General features: G+C 42.3%; 1 protein-coding gene across 1 annotated transcript in view; it reads right to left on the bottom strand.

The window, feature by feature from the left end:
• Positions 1-20602, bottom strand: part of VEGFC (vascular endothelial growth factor C) — a 143832-nt gene that overhangs the window by 45879 nt on the left and 77351 nt on the right. The window contains exon 2 of the mRNA XM_024194089.3: positions 568-781. Coding sequence (XP_024049857.1) covers positions 568-781 — 214 coding nt within the window. The remainder of the gene's footprint in view (positions 1-567; positions 782-20602) is intronic.

Raw genomic sequence — 20602 nt, forward strand, 5'->3', positions numbered from 1 at the left:
CTTAGGTAGGGGGTGGAGTCCTGGGGGGCAGTTAGGGGCAGGGGTCCCAGGAGGGGGCAGTCAGGGGACAAGGAACGGGGGGAGGGTTGGGGGTTCTGAGGGGGGCGGGAAGTGGGAGGGGCAGGGGTGGGGCTAGGGCGGGGCTCCTCCCGTCCTCTTTTTTGCTTGCTGAAATATGGTAACCCTAGTTCACAAAACGTATATCAGAAAAAAATAGCCATAAGGATTAGTTTCTTTCATTATGGAAGTGTCTACAGCAGTGCTTAATTTGTGCCAGAGCTTGCCAGGGCTGAGCCCCAGCACCTGTAGGCTTGGCAGTTCATAGCCCCGGCACCTCTGGACTTGCCACGTCAGTTATGAAAATAAGAAAAATTGCTGAGCCCTGGCACCTCTTTAATTACAAATTAAGCACTGGTTTAAAGGTCTTAACTGATGCATTAATACAAATCAAAGGCCTTAGCCGTTTTTATTTTCAATGCTTAGATTTTAAAGTGTTTTTGACATAACTGACATTTCTTCAGATTTTGATTTACAGTATTTGGTACATCTTTTATTTCCTGAACTTACTTTTCAAGATCTCTGCATTATAATGTGCTGCTGCAAATTTTATTGAATCATCTGATCTTGTGTCGAAGCTGGAGTGTTCCCTGTTGTGTTGCCAGCCCCCTTTCCTCAACTGACATTTGAACATTTTCCAGTACTCTGGGTAAAGTACTGTCATGAGTTCATCCACACTGGACACAGACCGCAACTGCTCTTCCAGCTCTTTGCTTGCATGAGCCTGTTAAAGAAACATGCAAGATTAATTACTTTCTGCATTGCACAAGTTTTGCTGTAAATTAGTTTGTTGAACAGCTAAGCTTTTGTAAAATCAAGTCTCCCCCTTAAGAATCTTCTTGCAAAAAAGTCTACACTGATGTTGTTCTGTAATGTCTGATACTGCAATGCCTTTCTCTCATCACTAATTCTTACTCAAACATGTTGTTCAAGATAAGTATTATTCATGTGAGAAAAGGGTTGCAGAAGTAAACCCTTGCACGATACAATTTGGAGGTTAAGGCAATGTATTACATTTTGTATTATGGATAACCGAATGATTTTTAAATAACATTTTAACTTTTTCAAACAAAATCAGAAAGATTTTATAATTATATTCATATTGCCTAGCATCATGTAACATTAAAAAGGATGAGATCAACGAAAATTTTGCATGTTTTCCCAAAATTTCATGAAAGCAAAAAATGATGGAAGTGCAAAAATGGGTGAAAATGAAATTAGAGAATTTCTGAAAATTGTTTTTTATAATTTTGTACATTGTTAGGGATCAATCCTGCAGACACTCGCTATAGAGCATAGTGTTTACTACTATGAATAGTTCAATTGAAGCCAATGAAACTATTCATAGTAGTAAGCACTATATTTGGTAATAAGTTATTGTAGGATCAGCCCTATCTTGTAGTTCTTTATTTGATAAATATCAGTTTCTCCCATCTCAAATATAAATGATATGAACATAGGTATTTTTTAAAAAAATCTTGTTTAGGGTCAATCATGACCCTGCCACAAGCTTTGCACAAGTTTTCCATTGCCTCAAATGCAGCTTGTGAAAGAGATGACGACTATGAATTACGTTCTGCCTTGTGATTCCCCTGTGTTGCCGGTGGAACATGCACCCCACCACCATACATCACGCAGAAAATGTACCTGGTTAACACTCCATCCATTCCCTGCCCACTCTTACCCACATGCACAATGATGGTGGAGAAAACCACACACAATGGTTTTCTGGAAGTTGCTGTCTCCCCAGATGCAACTACCCACAGTATGGATATCCAGTGCAGAAGAAGAAGGGATGCCTTACAAGTCCTCATGCATGTGCATGCAGGAACGGACACAGTGTGGCCCTTCGATGGCAACATTAGAGACAACGTAAGCAGTGTTCATTAACTACTGTTTCTGTACATATAAATACATACACATACACTAACTATTGTCTTCTGCATCCCAGAAAGAAATGGCCACATTAAAAAAATATTGGTGACAAAACAGGTGGTTTAAAAATAATATAGCCTTATCAGAGTCTAACAATTTTAAGCAGGTCAAATTTATTTTTTATCCTAACCTGCACAATAGTGTATTTCTAAATTTTCAAATATTTTGATATGGATGCTTTTAGGTGTCTGTGACAAGAAGTAGTATTAATTTTAGCAATGAATATGGCTTACATAAATTGGTTGCAAGATTTAGTCATGAATTAATTTCTATATGTAAACAAAATAAAGTCTATTACATAATAAGAAATATTTTATTTCCTCCACAGTTGCAAAATATTGCTCTCAATGTTGCCAACTCTTGTGATTTTATTGTCAGTCTTGCAATATTTATTGCTTTACTTAAAACCCCAGTTCCTGGAGCTGACAAACTCATCTTCCATTATAAAACAAAACAGAACCTTCTAGCCTTCCAGGCAGCAGAGAAAACCCTGAAATGAGCACAATCTAAAGGCTCAGAAATCAAGAAGTCAAATAAAAGAACCCTTTTCTAAATCTTATGATTTTTTTGGAGGCCTGACTCGTGATTTTTGAATGACTGGAGTTGGCAAGACTGTCCTGTACAATTACTACCAGGAAAAATATAAATGATACAAAGATTTCATATATACTGAAAAACCCTTTGTAGCTGAATGAACTATAACATGTTCATCTTATTTATTCATTACAAGAGATATGAAGTATTCTCCCCCTTTCTTCCCTCTATCGGGGACACAGCAGTAGGGACCAGCTCTAATTGCTACGCATGCCACCAGCCTCATTGGAGCAGCAGAGAAGCCTGAGTGCCCTTAAAGGGGCTGGGACCCTGCTTCTCCTATAATGTAGACATTCTGGACCTCGCAGGATCCTAGACCCCGGGCTCCAGAGTGAGCCCAAACGTTTACAGAGCAATTAAACATCCCTTAGCATGAGCCCAAGTCAGCTGATGTGGTTCAGCCTCGGATATCTGCAGTATAGACATACCCAAAGTTACCTGAAATAAAATTGATGCTGTTCTGAAAGAACTCAAGTATGAAACTGTAGAACTACTAACAGTGAGTGATATGTAATTTATCATTTCAATCAGCTTCTGTACCAGATGACTGGAGGATATCTGGATGATATCCAGATCACTGGACAAGGTGACACCAATTTTTAAAGAAGTGTCCAGAGGCAATCCTAGCAACTAAAGGCCAGTAAGCCTAACTTCAGTACCAGGCAAATTGGTTGAAACTACAGTAAAGAACAGAATTAACAGACACATAGATTAATACAATTTGTTGGGGAAGAAAGAGTCAACGAGGCTTTGTAAAGGGAAATCATGCCTCTCAAATCCATTAGAATTCTTTGAGGGGGTCAACAAATATGTGGACAAGGGTGATCCAGTGGATATAGTGTACTTGGATTTCCCAAAAGCTTTTGACAAAGTCCTTCACCAAAGGCTCTTAAACCAAAGTAAACAGTCATGGGATAAGAGAGGTCCTCTCATGGATCAGAAACTTTTTAAAAGACAGGGAAAAAAGGGTAAGAATAAATGGTCAGTTTTCAGAATGGACGGAGGTAAATAGTGGTGTCCTCCAGAGATCTATATTAGGACGAGTGCTATTCAACATATTCATAAATGATCTGGAAAGAGGGATAAACAGTGAGGTGGCAAAATTTGCAGACAATACAAAATTATTCAAGATAGTTTAATCCAAAGCAGACTGTGAAGAGTTACAAAGGGATCTTGCAAAACTGAGTGACTGGGAAACAAAATGGCAGATGAAATTCAATGTTGATAAATGCAAAGTAATGCACATTGGAAAATATAATCCCAACAATACATACAAAATGATGGCGTCTAAATTAGCTGTTAGCACTCAAGAAAGTGATCTTGGATTCATTGTGGATAGTTGTCTGAAAACATCCACTCAGTGTACAGAAGCAAATCAAAAAAGCTAACAATGTTGAGAACCATTAGGAAAAGGATAGATAAGAAGACAGAAAATATCATAATGCCACTATATAAATTCATGGTATGCCCACAACTGTGTGCAGTTCTGTTCACCCCATCTGAAAATAAATATTAGAATTGGAAAAGGTACACAGAAAGGCAACAAAAATGATTAAGGGTATGGAACAGCTCAGTATGAGGAGAGATTAAAAAGACTGGAACTTTTCAGCTTGGAAGAGAGACAACTAAGAAGGGTTATGATAGCGGTCCATAAAATCATGAATGGTGTGGAGCAAGAGAATAAGGATATGTTATTCACTCCTTCACGATAACACCAGAACCAGGGGCCACTGAAATTAATAGGCAGTAGGTTTAAAACAAAAGGAAGTACTTCATCACACAACACATAGTCAATTTGTGGAATTTGTTGCCAGGGGATGTTGTGAAGGCCAAAACTATAGTGAGGTTCAAAAAAGAATGAGTTAAGTTCATGGACAGGTCTATCAATGGCTATTACCCAAGATGGTCAGGGATACAACCCCATGTTCTGGGTATCCCTAGCCTCTGATTGTCAGAAGCTGGGAGTGGACAACAGGGGACGGATCACTCAATGATTGCCTGTTCTGTTCATTCCCGCCGAAGCACCTGGCACTGGTTCCTGTCAGAAGACAAGATACTGGGATGAATAGACCATTGGTCTGACCCAGTAAGGGCGTTATGATGTTCTCATGATCAGTGCAAGATCTGTCACCTACAAACAACCAGCGATGAAGTACCCAAGATCGCCTGCATCCTGGAGACTTGGCTCTATGACACTCCTCAATTGTGTTGAATAGCTGAAATTGCATATAATATCTCCAATCCAATTTGAAGATGAAGCTTTTTACTAAGTGGTATGGCCATTATAGTTGCTCAAATTCTAGGAGACTGATTAAAATAGATTCACAGGGAGTATTTAAGCATTTTCAGTATAGCAGAGGGAAGTTTTCTAATGCACTATACCTAGTTTATTCTATAAATAACCCATGAAACTGGACCTATAATTGTCCTAGTTACAAGTGAGTACTTAGAATGATCACAAAATCACTATTTTTGTTCTTAAGAATCACTCGCTATTGAGCTTAATTAATGAACACACTTCCTTTAAAAGCAACTGATGTTTTAAGTCAGGTTTACAAGTACAATGTAGGGAACCTATTCAGTCACTAGAGGGCTTTTGCTATTTCTTCTCTTCAGCCTGACAAGGGAAGGAAGAATGGAAGCAAGAGTGAATAGCAAGGTACACATACTGTACTAAGTATTGTAACCAGAGCCCTCCTAAGCACCATTAACGATTTAGAGGAGAAAGAAAAGGAAGGTTGTCTATTTATTGCCGGTATGTGTCTGCAAATGTATTTCAAAATGTGTGTTGACCTCTCCTTGCTGTAGTCATCATTAACCTGTAGGCATGAATTTTGAACTGCGGCAAATTAGGCAAGTATTTATAACTGGTTCATGTTGAATGAGATAATTAGAGGCATTAATGACCTATGTAGAAATTTAATTCTGGCCCAGAAATCAAACAGACAGTACTGCCAAATTGTACACACAACTAAATCTTAATTTCCACTTGATTAAATGAGGGCGTGAACTGCATTTCTAACAGTAATTGAGTTGGCCAAGGAACCTTGAGCTGGAATTAACTGCCAGCAACATTTGATAAAGGAAAAAGTATTCAGTATAAAAAATTAAATAAATGAATTCTTTAGAACCAGAACTATAAAAGCAGTTCTTACTGATGTCTGGACATTTGCAAAAAATCTACATATAGTGGTTTTGGTTAATGAATCTAATCAAACTAGCTAACTTTTTTTTTTTTTTATCTAGGCTCTTTGTTCTGCTTTTGGTTGTAGCATAGTGCATACCAGAAATGATACTTTTAAATCTTTAAGTAGTTTGGCTTCATGAAAATCAACATCATAATAACTGTTCAGAAAAGCATAACATGAAAAAACCAAAACCAAAAAGAAACCAAACAAGAACAGAAATGTACTGTAAATTAATGAATAGAGCCCTTATGTTTAACAGTGTTATGCTAGATCAGATTAACAAGGTTTAGAAGTGATTAAGGTTTGAATATTTGATTACTTACACCATGCTAGTTATTCTCAAATGAACTTTTAGATGTAATCCTAAATTTAAAATAAAACCATTGTATTAAACATGACAAATGTTATGTTGCCATAAAATAACAAACATTATCAAGCTATTTAGATAATAGCAATTCTAAAACAGTGAGGGCCAGACTGTGACTTCTGATTAATTAAGCAGTCTGCTGATTTCAATGGGAGCCACTTGCATGCAACAGAGGGTAGAGCCCAGCCCTAGCTTCTTGATGGGAGGGAAGAGTGCTACCTATATCCACCATGCTTTCCTTTCTCTTTCTATTATGTAAATGAGTCAGTTAAGTCCAAGGAAACATTTCACTGACCCGTCCTAAAATACTCAGGCCAACCCTGGGCATAGTTGTGATATCACGCTGAGTAGGAACTGGTTACATTTTGGAGGAAAAGCCTGAAAAATTCTTTCACTGACCAATCTTTACAAGGTTAGGAGTGACTGTGTGGAATGGAACAATTCCTCAAAAGACAGAAGTGTGAGCAGGAAATCCCACAAGAAGACGCTCACTTCATTTCTTTTCATCTACATAGTTTATTGAGGAGCAGGGAAGAAAAGGGCCCTAAATGAATCAAGTGACAAATCCTCTCCTTCTAAATAAAGTAACAAGGCCTAGTAAATAAACTATCACACACAGTAAATTTCTTATAGACCTACCTATCTATATTTCTATAGTTCTTATCACTCTGGTATCTTAGTGGCACTGTGAAACAAGAAAGTATATGGCTTGATTTTCTTATTCCAAAGCTATTATATAATTACCTACATTTTGGAAAACTTTGTTCTGTAAAATAGATGTATTTCATAATGTGGTATTCCAACTCTATAGTATGTTAAATATTTCATAAAATTATAGTTAACAGAAAAACAATATCTGGAAGGTTAAAAAACATCTATGAACAAAATGAAGTTTATAACATGTTTCCCTATTCTTTACATTTACAGTTTATTTTATGTATCCCTTATATCCTTCTCTATTAATATCAAAGGTCAAAATACTTAATATTTGGCAGAGACTATGACACAATTGATGGTGCAATATGCAATAACAGTAATTAATGCATCTGCTGTGATTATAGTTGTCAGCACATTAGATTTTCAAGGATTTTCTTCATAGGAAAATTCTGGCTCTAAAGCAATCCACTTTAATGTACTTGTATACCACATTTATTGATCAATTGAAATATATTAAAAAATCATGTCATTAATTTAGCATAGGGAAGCAAACATAGGTAGTGTGCAAATACATGGAAATATTGCTAAAGAAAGCTGTGCGTAAACATTTCTCTTGCATAATCTTTTAGAATTATTGCAATTTATATGTATTTTCCTTTAGAATATTGATGTGATTAATGTCAATTAAATGAAAATATAATAATTCCAACTGAAGAAAAATCTGAACCATATAGTATGATTAAACATCAACTTTGCTATATGCCACTTACATTCAAGCTGAATATGATATGCCTGATTTTGATCTCACATCTGTTTAGCACTAATATAATTTAACTGATTTCCAAAATTGTAAAACTCCTTTTTATTAATTTTAAATATTTATAGAGCACTGTAATTTTGCATGGTTCTTTATAGAAATCAGAAGATGACACTGACCCTGATTCTGGTCTCATGCTAATTTAAATCAGGAATAACACTACTGAAGTCAACTGGACAATGTTCAGCTGATATGAGTGAGATCAGTACCAGACCCACTGTCCCTAAACCAAAAAGCTTAAAACCACACCAGACAAACAAGAAAACATAGAAAACAGACAAAAGAAATGATAGAAAAAGAAGTGAAAAAAGGATAAAATAAATACGATATGATTTGCATTATACTGCAAATAAGCTTTATATATTCTGATATTTTTAACACTGAGAATGAGGTAGAGAAAAGGGAAATGAATAGAGGTTAAAGGTGGAAAGAAAAGCAAAATAAATGAATTTGAGAAGGGATCTGAAGAAAGAGAGAGTGAAAGTCTGACGCACAGGAAGAAGGATATAACATCAGGTAAAGGGAGGATGAAACAAAATGTAAAGGGCTGCAAAAGTTTTATTTCTAAATGAAAAAGTACACAAATTCTTTAATTTAAAACAAAACAAAAAAGGAGATAGTTGATAATCCTGCATGAAACTAATCCTATCCTCAGTTATTTAATTTATCTGCATGGTTTCCCTATTCTACATAATTAAGTATCTGAAGAATACAGCTGGTCGAGAAATAGAATTTCCCTTCCACAGGAAATAGGATATTTTGAAATTTCTTTAGTCCCTAAGAACAACAAATATTAGAAATTTTTTAATTTACTGCAACACTGAAAGTTCTGAAATATTTTGTTTTGGCAACACTGAAATGACCTAAACATTTTGTTTCAATAAGGTCAAAACGTTTTGTTTAAATTTAATAATTTTGTCATACACACACACACACACACACACACGTCAAAATGATAAAAATCAAAACAAAATGTTTTGACCTTATCAAAACAAAACATTTCAATAATTTCCCATCAAAAATTTTGACAAAATAGATACGTTCCCATTAAATATTTCAAAGTGGCATTTCCTGAAAGCAAACTGTTCCACTGGAAAACTTTAAGCCAATTCTACTGAAGAGTTATCATAGTCTGTGAATGTAATCAATAATGGCATCCAAATGCTCTTGAAAGATATCTGGTTTATTTTATAGTTATATATTATTTTTTCATAAGGTGCTGTTTTCATCACAGTCTAGATGTAGTCTGATTCTGAGGATAGGAAATTATCAATCACCAAAACCAGAATCTGTTTTAAATTTAGCTATATAAGTGATATAAAGAAGTATTAACAAACTGAAGAAGTGTTGTCACAGTGCTTGAATCCAGACTGATCTCAGTTCTCCTCAGAACACTGATCCCCAGTTTATGACCCTGAGACAAATTCTACTCCTATTTACATCAGCGTAAATCTGATCTAAATTTACTGTGTAGTTAAGACTGACTAAATGAGAACTGAATTTGTACTCCTGTATGCAACATTGTAGGTTGAGATTTTACCAAAACTAGATTTATTTAAATCATATTTAAAATACGGCTTTGAAAATGACATATTGTAAGCTTTTTTTGTTTATTAATCTATTATTGACAGTAATGCTTTCTGTCAATATTTACCAATAAATCATTTTATCACCTATAATATTTTAATTTAGGTACTGTCTGAAGTTATAGCTTTCTGTTGCTTCATGTTATTCTAATTATCCAACAGTGCCTTAAGGGTGAATGTTTGGATCAAATAACTTTGACAGAGAAGTATGTATATATCCCACATGCAGGTATGTTAAGTAATCTTGGGCAAGCAACTTAACTTCTCAATACTTCAGTTTCCCCCCTCCTTTGTGAATCACTTTGAAATCTATGTATTTCATTTTTTTCAATGTAGGATTCATTGCAGCAGCCATCTTTTCCCTCCCCTACTTCAGTAAACAAGAAAAGTTATATCTGAGAACTTTGAGAATCATTAGTTACCAATACAGATGGACTCACACAAAGTCTTTTATGGGAGACAAACTTGATATTTTATTTATAAGAATAAATTCTCTAGATGAATATGTTACCAAGATAGAAGGGTGACTGGATAATGTGAACAATGTGAGCAAACAGTGAGTGGAAGAATTTAATCCACTCTTGTAAAATACAGGACAGTATGTGACAGACTTATAAAAAAAGATGGGAAACCAAATCTGTGTGTGGAAAAGACCTAAACCCTTGGAATTCCTACAAAAAAGAAAAGTCCTGAAGCAAATTCCTTCCATATTGATTTGGAAGCACAAGATGAACTGAAGTAGCTAAATTCTATAGTAGTCCTGCCAAATGGTCTGCTACACAAGAAAATACAATTACAGTATTGCTACAATTTTAGATTACAGAGACAGAGAAACTCTTAGTTACAGCTAGGGGAAAAAAGGAGACCAAACATTTCAAGGAAACAAAACTTTAATTTTCCTAGATCTTAGCTAAACCATACATTCTCACAGGAGAGAGCTGAAGGCTATGAGAAGGGATTTCCAATAAGAAAGCAATGATGGTACAATCCTAAGATTTCATGGTTTTATATCGTCTCTCCATTAGTGTAGTATCTGACCATCTCTCACGTAAAATTGATTAGCAGCAGTGAAGTCCCTAGTGGACTTCACAGAATTTCTGTCTCTTCTCCCTTTTCAGGGTAAAAACTCTGCTTGGGGTAATTTTTTGTTACTGTTCTTAGTTTCTGTTTCGTTGACCGGGTCTATGGGATGGAGGTGGAAGGAATATCAGTGTTGTGAGTGTCATTCTGGGCATGCGGGAAAGCCTTCATTAAAAAGGTAGGTTCTGCAGCATTTCCTAAAGATGGTCAGTTCACCTCTCTGGAAGTTCTTCCCATATTGACCCCCCTCGACTGAGGCTGTTTTGTCCCAGCTCTCAGGCACTTCTGTCTGGTCTTTGTGATCTGCATTGTTCTAAAGCAATGCAACTGTCAGGGACATTCCATCACCATTCTCATAGTTCTGCTAGACAGGAAAGATGGGAATCACTGTAGTGCTGTGCTATCTACTCCTGCTATGTCACATGGATGGCTAACAGTGCCTTGTGGTCCACTATGTCAAAAGCTCCGGAGAGTTCTAGGAGGATGGAGGGAGTTATTCACCTTTTGCAGTAACGATGGTTCTTCAAGTTGTGTCCCCCTATGGGTGCTCCACTATAGGTGTGTCTGCGTCCCTACGCCTCTGATCGGAGATTTTAGATAGCAGCATCTGTTTGGCTCGCACATGCACTCTTCCTGTCTCATGCCTTGCCTTGAGGCTATCTATCGCTAAATGGGCAAATCGCCCTCAGTTCCTTCTCTATTGCGGAGCCCCATATTGAGAACTCCAAAATAGAGGGAAGAGGGTGGGTTGTGGAGCACCCATAGGGACACACATCTCGAAGAACCATTGTTACTGCACAAGGTGAGTAACTCCCTCTTCTTCTTCGAGTATTGTCCCTATGGTTGCTCCACTGTAGGTGACTCCACAGCAGCACGATGGAGGACTGGGGAGGACTGGGGCTTCAGAGTCGAGTCTATTAATGATGTCAACACTGTGCAGACGAAGATGGCATTGGAAGCTGAGTGTTGTGTAAGTGCATAGTGTTCTGTTAAGGTATGAGTAGACGCCCAAGTTGCTGCTCTGCATATTTCTGAGATGGGGATATTTCTAACGAATGAGACAGAGGTGGAAACAGATCTCATGGAATATGTGTGGACTCCGGATGGAGGTTGCAGATTACCGGCATGATAACAACAGTTAATACAGTTGAGACCCATTTTGAGAGATATTGCAGAGCCCTTGGGTCTGTCTGCAATAGATAGGAACAGTTTAGGAGATTTCCTAAAGTCCTTTGTCCTGTTCAAATAAAATGCCAAAGCTCTTCTAACATCAAGAATATGTAATATTGTCTCCCTGTTGTCATGGTGAGGCTTTGGGAAGAAGGTGAGAAGTGAAGGAATTGGTTAATATGGAAGGACGAGGCTACTTTGGGGAGGAACTTTGGGCGTGGCCTCAGTGTGGCTTTGTCTTTAAAGAAAATTGTGAAGGGGGAGTGTGCCATTAGTGCAGCTATTTCACCTGTTTTCCATGAGGAGGTGATGGCCACTATGTACGCGAGTACATAGCCGTGGGTCCGAAAGGTGCCCTTGTTAGGCTTCTGAGAACTAGATTAAAGTCCCATGTTGGCATGGAGCATCTGGTTTGTGGGAAGAGGTTTCCCATGCCCTTGAGGAATCTCTTTGTTGTTGCATGGGCGAATATTGAATATCCATCTGTCTGCTCATTGAAGGCGGTTATAGCTGCAAGGTGTACTTTTAGTGAGCTAAGAGACAGTCCCTTCTTAGGATCTAGTATGTAGTCTAGAATTAGGGGAAGGGTGGAAGATGCTGGGGTAATTTGTTTGGAATTACAACAGATTTGGAATCTTTTCCACTTTTGCACTTAAGTGTGATGAGTCATTGATTTTCTGATGTGTAAGAGCACTTCTTTGACCTCCTCAGAGCAGAAATTCTCTATGCATTGGAACCATGGAGGAGCCAAGCCTTGAGTCAGAGAACCTGTAAATTGGGATGAAAGGTCTGTCCAGCATTCTGGGAGAGGAGGTGAGGAATTGGTTGAAGAGAAGTTGGTGTGGGTTCCTTGAAAGCTGTGCTAGGGGTACCACATTTGTCTTGGCCAGGTGAGAACTATGAGTATAACTTTTGCTTTTTCCCTCTTTATTTTTAGTAAGACCTTTTATATAAGAGGGAATGGAGGAAAGGCGTACAGAAGCTCTTCGTTCCATTGAAAAAGGAAAGAATCACCTAGTGACTGTTTCCCCAGTCCGGCTCTGGAGCAATAACAGGAGCATTTCTTGTTCAGGTAAGTAGCAAACAAGTCTATTGTTGGAGGCCCTCAGCGACTGAATATGTCGGGTCCATTTCCCATTCATGATCGTGTGAGAACTTGCGACAGACTGTCTGCCATGATAATTCTGTAATCCTGGAAGGTAAGTGGCTGATATGAGAACTTTGTGGTGAATGCCCAAATTCCACAGTTTTACTGCTTCTGTGCAGAGGGAGGGTGATCAGGCACCCCCTTGTCAATTTATGTAAAACATGCATGCTATGTTGTCTGTCATAATTTTTCATATGCATACCCTTGATTACTGGTAGAAAAAACGCACAAGCATTCCTGACTGCTCTGAGTTCCAAAAGGTTGTTATGGAGTGCGGATTCCATGGGGGACCATTTGCCCTGAACCTTGTGGTTGTTCAGGTGAGCTCCCCAGCCTATTAGAGATGTGTCTTGTCAGTATCAATGCTAGTGGAGGTGCATGAATGGGATCCTTTCAGACATTCCTTGGATCTTTTCCACCATTCTAGGGAGCCTTTGACCAGGAACGGCATCGACAGTGGCTTGTTTAATCTGTCCTTGTTTGGCATGTATACCAATCTGAGGCATGCTTGTAGGCACCGCATGTGTAGTCTCACATGAGATATCATGAATGTGCCCACTGCCATGTGCCCAAGAAACTGAAGGCAATTTCTGATTGACATTTATGGGCTGGCCTTGACTGTGTCTATTAGGGTGGTCAGGGTGTTATATCTGTGTAGTGGGAGGAATGCTCTGGCCTCCACCGCGTCAAGATAAGCCACTATCAACTCCAAGTGTTGCACTGGTGTCAAGGTCAATTTCTGGGTATCGAGTTGTAAACCCAACTGTGCAAATATGTCCATAATCTTTTGAGTTGCTCGTAGGGTGTCGTCAAATGAACAAGCACTGAGAAGGCAATCATCTAAATATGCGTAGATTATGATTCCCAATTTGCGTAGATGAGCTGCTACCACAGATAGAATTTTGGAAAATACTCTGGGCACAGACAATAGGCCAAATGGAAGCATTCTGTATTGGTAGTGGTCTTGGCCAAAGGTGAAGCAGAGGAATCTTCTGTGGGATAGTTGAATTGATATGTAGAAATAGGCATCTTGGAGGTCAAGGGCTGAGAACCAGTCTCCCTGGTCTAGAGATGGAATAACTCCTAGTTACTAGTGTAACTATCTTGAATTTTTGCGCCTTCATGTATTTGTTTAGTGCTTTTAGGGTATGTCTACACTATGAGGGTAGTTCGATTTCACTTAAATCGAATATGTGGAATCGATATTACAAAGTCGAACGTGTGTGTCCACACTAAGGACAGTAATTCGACTTTGTGAGTCCACACTAACGGGGCAAGCGTCGACATTGGAAGCGGTGCACTGTGGGCAGCTATCCCACAGTTCCTGCAGTCCCCGCTGCCCATTGGAATTCTGGGTCGAGCCGCCAATGCCTTCTGGGTAAAAAAATGTGTCGAGGGTGCTTTTGGGTAACTGTCGTCATCCGTCCGTCACTACCGACCTCCCTCCCTCCCTGAAAGCGCCGGCGGGAAATCAGTTCGCGCACTTTTCTGGTCAGTGACAGCGCGGACGCCACAGCACTGCGAGCATGGATCCCCCTGCGACCATCGCTGCAGTTGTGGCCGTTCTCAACGCCTCGCAGCTTATCATACACCTTTCCCTGAGGCAGATGCAGAGAAATCAGGTGAGGAGGCTACGGCACCGCCGTGAGGGCCTGAAGTCGGAGAGTAGCACAGAGCTGTCAGAAACCACGAGCCCCAGCGCCCAGGACATCACGGTGGCAATGGGTCATGTGGATATTGTGGAACGGCGATTCTGGGCTCGGGAAACAAGCACGGACTGGTGGGACCGCATAGTGCTGCAGGTCTGGGATGAATCCCAGTGGCTGCGAAACTTTCGCATGCGGAAGGGGACTTTCCTGGAACTCTGTGAGTTGCTGTCCCCTGCCCTGAAGCGCAATGACACCCGGATGCGAGCAGCCCTGACTGTCCAGAAGCGAGTGGCCACAGCCCTCTGGAAGCTTGCAACGCCGGACAGCTACCGGTCAGTCGCGAACCACTTTGGTGTGGGCAAATCTACCGTGGGGGTTGTTGTGATGCAAGTAGCCAACGCAATCGTTAAGGTACTGCTCTCAAAGGTAGTGACCCTGGGAAACGCGCAGGTCATCATAGATGGCTTCGCCATGATGGGATTCCCAAACTGCGGTGGGGCTATAGATGGGACTCACATCCCTATCCTGGGACCGGACCACCAGGCCAGCCAGTACATTAACAGAAAGGGCTACTTTTCAATGGTGCTGCAAGCACTGGTGGACCATAGGGGACGTTTTACCAACATCAACGTCGGATGGCCGGGCAAGGTTCATGACGCTCGCGTGTTCAGGAACTCTGGTCTGTTTAGACGGCTGCAGGAAGGTATTTACTTCCCGGACCACAAAATAACTCTTGGGGATGTGGAGATGCCTACAGTGATCCTCGGGGACCCAGCATACCCGCTAATGCCCTGGCTCATGAAGCCCTATACTGGCGCCCTGGACACAGAAAAAGAACTGTTCAACTACCGTCTGAGCAAGTGCAGAATGGTGGTGGAGTGTGCTTTTGGCCGTCTCAAGGGGAGATGGAGAAGCTTACTGACTCGCTGTGATCTCAGCGAAACCAATATCCCCATTGTTATTGCAGCTTGCTGTGTGCTCCACAATCTCTGTGAGAGCAAGGGGGAGACCTTTATGGCGGGGTGGGAGGTTGAGGCAAATACCCTGGCTTCCGATTACGCCCAGCCAGACAGCCGGGTGATTAGAAGATCCCAGCGGGACGCGCTGTGCATCCGGGAGGCTTTGAAAGCTAGGTTCCTGACTGAGCAGGGTAACCAGTGACTGTTAAGTTTGTGGACACAGAAGCTCAACCTGCCCCCGTTTCTTTACCCAGTTTATGTTGACTATCCTCTCCAGCTACATACCCCCTTCACCCCCTTCCCAAAAAATAAAATCAGTTCTGTTTTGTTAATGAACACCGTTGTCTTTATTACTGTTTTCGCGGGAATGTTTTAAACCGGGGACGCAGACTGTGGCGGGGGGCGGGTTTAGTGTTCTGATGCAAATGATGCTTCTAAATTCCAGGAATGACAGGCTCCGCAGTGGTGGACTGGTTGTTTCAACGGAGCCTGCCAGCACTCCTGGGCGGGACTGCGTGTATGTGTCGGCTAGGTGACTTTGTGGCAGGGGGAGGAGGGTTACAGATCCCCTGCTGCGTGGCTCTGTGATCTATGATAAGGACCACTGCATAAGATCAGTAACTGCTCTCCCCCGCCACAAAGTCACAGAGCAACCCCCCCCCACACAAAGAACATGAAAACCACCTCCCAGACTGACCAGGGTAACTGGTGACTGCACTGTGTATGTGTCCTGATGCTGGACCTGCCCCGCCTCTGTACCCTGCTGAAGGTGACTGTCCTGTCCAATTACCAAGCCCCTTCCCCCCCTTCAGACAGACTCTCCTCCAAAAGAAAATCATGGAAACAGTAATTAACAGAAACTAATATTTTATTATGAACCACACATGAAACGGGGGCGGGGAACTTGTGTGAGGTGGGTAGGAAAGGACTTTTCAAACTTTGAGCAGTCTGCAGGGGTTGACTGAAAGTTTTAACGACCCTTGCCGCCCCTCCTTCTTTGGACTTTGGGTGAGGGGGCTGTGGGACTTGGTGGCGGGGGAGGGCGGTTAGAGATAGACTGCAGCGGGGCTCTGTCCTCCTGCCTCCGGTCTTGCAGAACATCCACAAGGCGCCGGAGCGTGTCCGTTTGCTCCCTCATTAGTCCAAGCAGCGTTTGAGTCGCCTGCTGGTCCTCTTGACGCCACCTCTCCTCCCGTTCCATGATTGCTCGGTGCATTTGGGACAAGTTCTCCCTCCACTGTGTCTGCTGGGCTGCCTGGGCTCGGGAGCAGCCCATTAGTTCTGAGAACATGTCCTCACGTGTCTTCTTCTTCCTCCGCCTAATCTGCGCTAGCCTCTGGGAGTGTGATGCCAGGCTGGGTTGGGAGACAGTCGCAGATGTGTCTGTGGGAATGGGAAAAAGGGAGTGAATTCCTGAGACAGATAAATTTTGTTGTGTACAAAGAACATAGTCTTTCTCTGTGAACAAGACCATGCACTGCACCTCTCACATGCGCACTCAGAACAAGGTCGAATTTTCGGCCCTCGCCTTCAGTGCCTGGGGTCTTGCACTGCCAATCTGAGAAGCGGGGCAGGACACCTGAACTTCTGTAGCAGGCAAACATGGTAAGCCGTAGACTTGTGGCTGCTTAAAACTGTAATAGTAGCACTGGCGTCCTTTCACATTGAAAGCAATGCCAGTCGCTGCTGGCAGCAATCAGGCTAGCATTAACTCTGCCCCTGTCCCACCCCCTCGCGGCTGTCCCAGGGAAAGATCCCTGTATGCTGCCCCTCTCCCTCCACCGCGTGGCTGTAAAGCAGTCCCAATACTAACATTCCCCTGCCTAATTCAAAGCAGGGCATCATGAGCGACATCACCCTCATGAGGATCTCGGACAGCGAGAAGGAACGCATGCTTAGGGAAAGCATGCAAAAACCAGGGCCGTATGCTGCCATGCTCTGCCGTGTGATGATCCCAGAATACTTGATTGTGTCGTGGCGGGGAAACGTCTCGTACCATGGGGGACCAAATAAGATCGCCCTACCCAGGAACCTGATGAACAGGCTGGAAAGGTACCTCCATGAGACCTACGAGGAGTTCTCCCATGAGGATTTCGCGTCAATCCCGGCCATATAGACCGTATTTTGGTGTAGCTGCACTGGCAAGAAGTAAAGAGTGGAGCGTCTTTGGCTGGAGAATCATGAAAAACCGGACATCGTTTGATTTTTTTTAAATAGTTTGGACTAAATAGTTAAGCGCCTAAGGCAAAGAAATCATCATAAACCCACTGTTAATATTATAAATATTCCAGTTCTGTTGTACATAAAAGTTTAGATGTTTAAATAAGTTCATGAAAAACACATTGTTAATATTATAAATATTCCAGTTCTGTTAAAAATAAATGTTTAGATGTTTAAAGCACTTACTGCTTGATCCTTCCCCTGATTCTGTGTCCGGGCTAACGGCTGGGGACGGTTGGTAGGGGATCTCGGTAAGGGTGATGAAGAGCTCCTGGCTGTCGGGGAAATCAGCGATGCCAGTGCTGTCGACTGCCTCGTCCTCCTCATCTCCTTCTTCATCTTCCCCGTCCGCTAACATGTCCGACGAGGAACCGGCCGCGGACAATATCCCATCCTCAGAGTCCACGGTCACGGGGTGGGGTAGTGGTGGCGGCCGCACCTAGGATGGAATGCAGTGCCTCGTAGAAACGTGATGTGTGGGGCTTGGATCCGGAGTGTCCGTTTGCCTCTTTGGTTTTTTTGTAGCCTTGTCTCAGCTCCTTGATTTTCACGCGGCACTGCGTTGCATCACAGCTGTATCCTCTCTCTGCCATGGCTTTTGAGATATTCTCGTAGATCTTAGCATTCCTTCTTTTGGAGCGCAGCTCTGAAAGCACGGACTCATCACCCCACACAGTGATGAAATCCAAGACTTCACGATCAGTCCATGCTGGGGCCCTCTTTCTATTAGATTGCACGGCCATCTCTGCTGGAGAGCTCTGCATCGTTGCCAGTGCTGCTGAGCTCGCCACGATGTCCAAACAGGAAATGAGATTCAAACTGCCCAGACAGGAAAAGGAATTCAAATTTTCCCGGGGCTTTTCCTGTGTGGCTGGTCAGAGCATCCGAGCTCGGACTGCTGTCCAGAGCGTCAACAGAGTGGTGCACTGTGGGATAGCTCCCGGAGCTATTAGCGTCGATTTCCATCCACACCTAGCCTAATTCGATATGGCCATTTCGAATTTAGCGCTACTCCTCTCGTTGGGGAGGAGTACAGAAGTCGAATTTAAGAGAGCTCTATGTCGAACTAAATAGCTTCGTGGTGTGGACGGGTGCAGGGTTAATTCGATGTAATGGCGCTAAATTCGACATAAAAGCCTAGTGTAGACCAGGCCTTAGATATAATATAGGACTCCAACCTCCTTTTTTCTTGGGAATCAGGAAATATCTGGAATAAAAGCCTTTTCCTTTGAGTAGCCCATATGCATAGCAGGTGATCTATGTCCTGGTGCAGAAAGCTTTTGTTAGAAAGGTCCCTGGAGAGGGACAGGGAAGGAGGGAGGTGAAGTGGATGGGAGTAACCTTTGGAAATGATCTCCAGAACCCATTTGTCTGAAGTTATGTTTTCCCAGTTCTATCTGAACAGAGCAAGGCGGTGTCCAAAAGGATGTGTAAGAGTTGTATGTGGCAGCAATTGTTGATGAGAGCGATTGCTGCGGGCCTCAACCAATGTGTCAAAACTGGTGTTTGGAGGTCAAGGGTTGTGATGTTGAAGTTTGGTGGGCTGATGGCCTTCTTTCTTGGATTCTTGGTCTCATGCATTGAGGATCAAAGTACTTTTGGGATGGAGGGAACTGGGCTGGATGGGATCTATAGGACGCTTGTGTACTAAATTTTATTTTCTAACCGGTGTGTAGATCCTTAACAAGCGGAGCATAGTTCGAGTCTTTGAGTGTGTGAAATGAGGCATCAGTCTTGTTGGCAAAGAGCTTGGAGCCCTCAAATGGGAGGTCTTCTACTGTTGTCTGTACTTCCTTTAGTAGTCCTGAGAGGAGTAACCAGGTAGCTTTTCTCATTACCACCGTTGTCGACACCGAGCAGGCTGCTGTGTCTGCGGGATCTAGAGTAGTCTGCAGTGCCGTGCACACTACCAGCTGGCCCCCATTAAGGATGGCTTGAAATTGTTCTTTGTTTGTCTGGCAGGTGTTCAATAAAAGCATTAAGTTTGCCATAATTCATGTGGTCATACTTTGAGATTAGGGCCTGGTAGTTTGCAATCTGAAATTTTAAAGTTGCAGAAGAGTATGCTTTTCTCCTGAATAGATCAAGTCTCTTCCAGTCTTTATCATAAGGGATAGATTTAATGTGGTACTGTCTTCCATGAGCATTCACAGCATCCATGACTATAGAATTTAGTGAGGGGTACAAAAAAGAGAAAGTCTACATCCTTGGACAGCATGTAATATCTTTTATCGGCCTCTTGCAATTAGGTCTTATGGAGTCTGGTGTTTGCCAAATAACCCTGGCAGGATCAAAAATCACCTTGTTGACTGGAAGGGCGTTTTGTGATGAGGAGGCTATATGCAGGATGTCTAATAGTTTGTGATGAGACTCTTATCTCCTCGAGAGGAATCTGGAGTGCATCAGTGACCGTCTTAGTGAGGTCTTGAAAGAATTTAAAACCATCCACCTTCTGATGGTGAGGATGATGAGATATTTGCTGGTGGGGTAACATCCCTTTTTAATCTAAGCTCCTGCTCCTCCTCCTCAAAAGTTTGCTCCTGCAGTTCTGGGGCTCTGGAGAGAGAGGCCGAGGGAGATTGCTTTGCGCTCTCTCTCTCTCTAAGAGACACTGGAGGCCCTAGATGGATGATGCCTGTAAGCTGTCCTGGCGCGATTGGGGCAGAGGAAACGGCATGGGTAGTGGCACTCACAGGTGTTCACACCAGGTGGGTTGAAACTCCAAATGTGGGTGCACATTGGATATCCCCGGGTGTTGCTCAGATGCGCTGTGGTGTGAGGCTAAGGAGAGGTTGTCATCCTCCTCACGGTCTGCCTCTTCACTGGAGAAGAATGGGACTGACAGGGAAGCTGGTGGTGAGTGTCCTGGTGCCAAGTGTGATCCTGGGGACCAGGATGTAGTTGGAATTGGAGCACTGGTACTGAGTAGCGGAAATTCTGGCATCTCTGTTACCAATAGGTCCCTGGAAAAATAAAACTCCTGCAGTATCACAGTGATGGTCGGTACCACTAGGGTTTGCTGCTGCTGGCAGCAAGTCAGTACCAAGGGAGATATCTCTGGGGTGACCATTGTTAAGGAGGAGACCCAGGACAGGATCACAGGCCAGTCTGAGGGAACTATCCATCATTATGAGTTTAAGTTTTAGCTCGCGGCTCTTCCTTGTCCTGGCCTTTTG

This window comes from Terrapene carolina, unplaced genomic scaffold, assembly GCF_002925995.2.
Source record: "Terrapene carolina triunguis isolate 2854851 unplaced genomic scaffold, T_m_triunguis-2.0 Scaffold66, whole genome shotgun sequence".
Classification (NCBI taxonomy): Eukaryota; Metazoa; Chordata; order Testudines; family Emydidae; genus Terrapene; species Terrapene triunguis.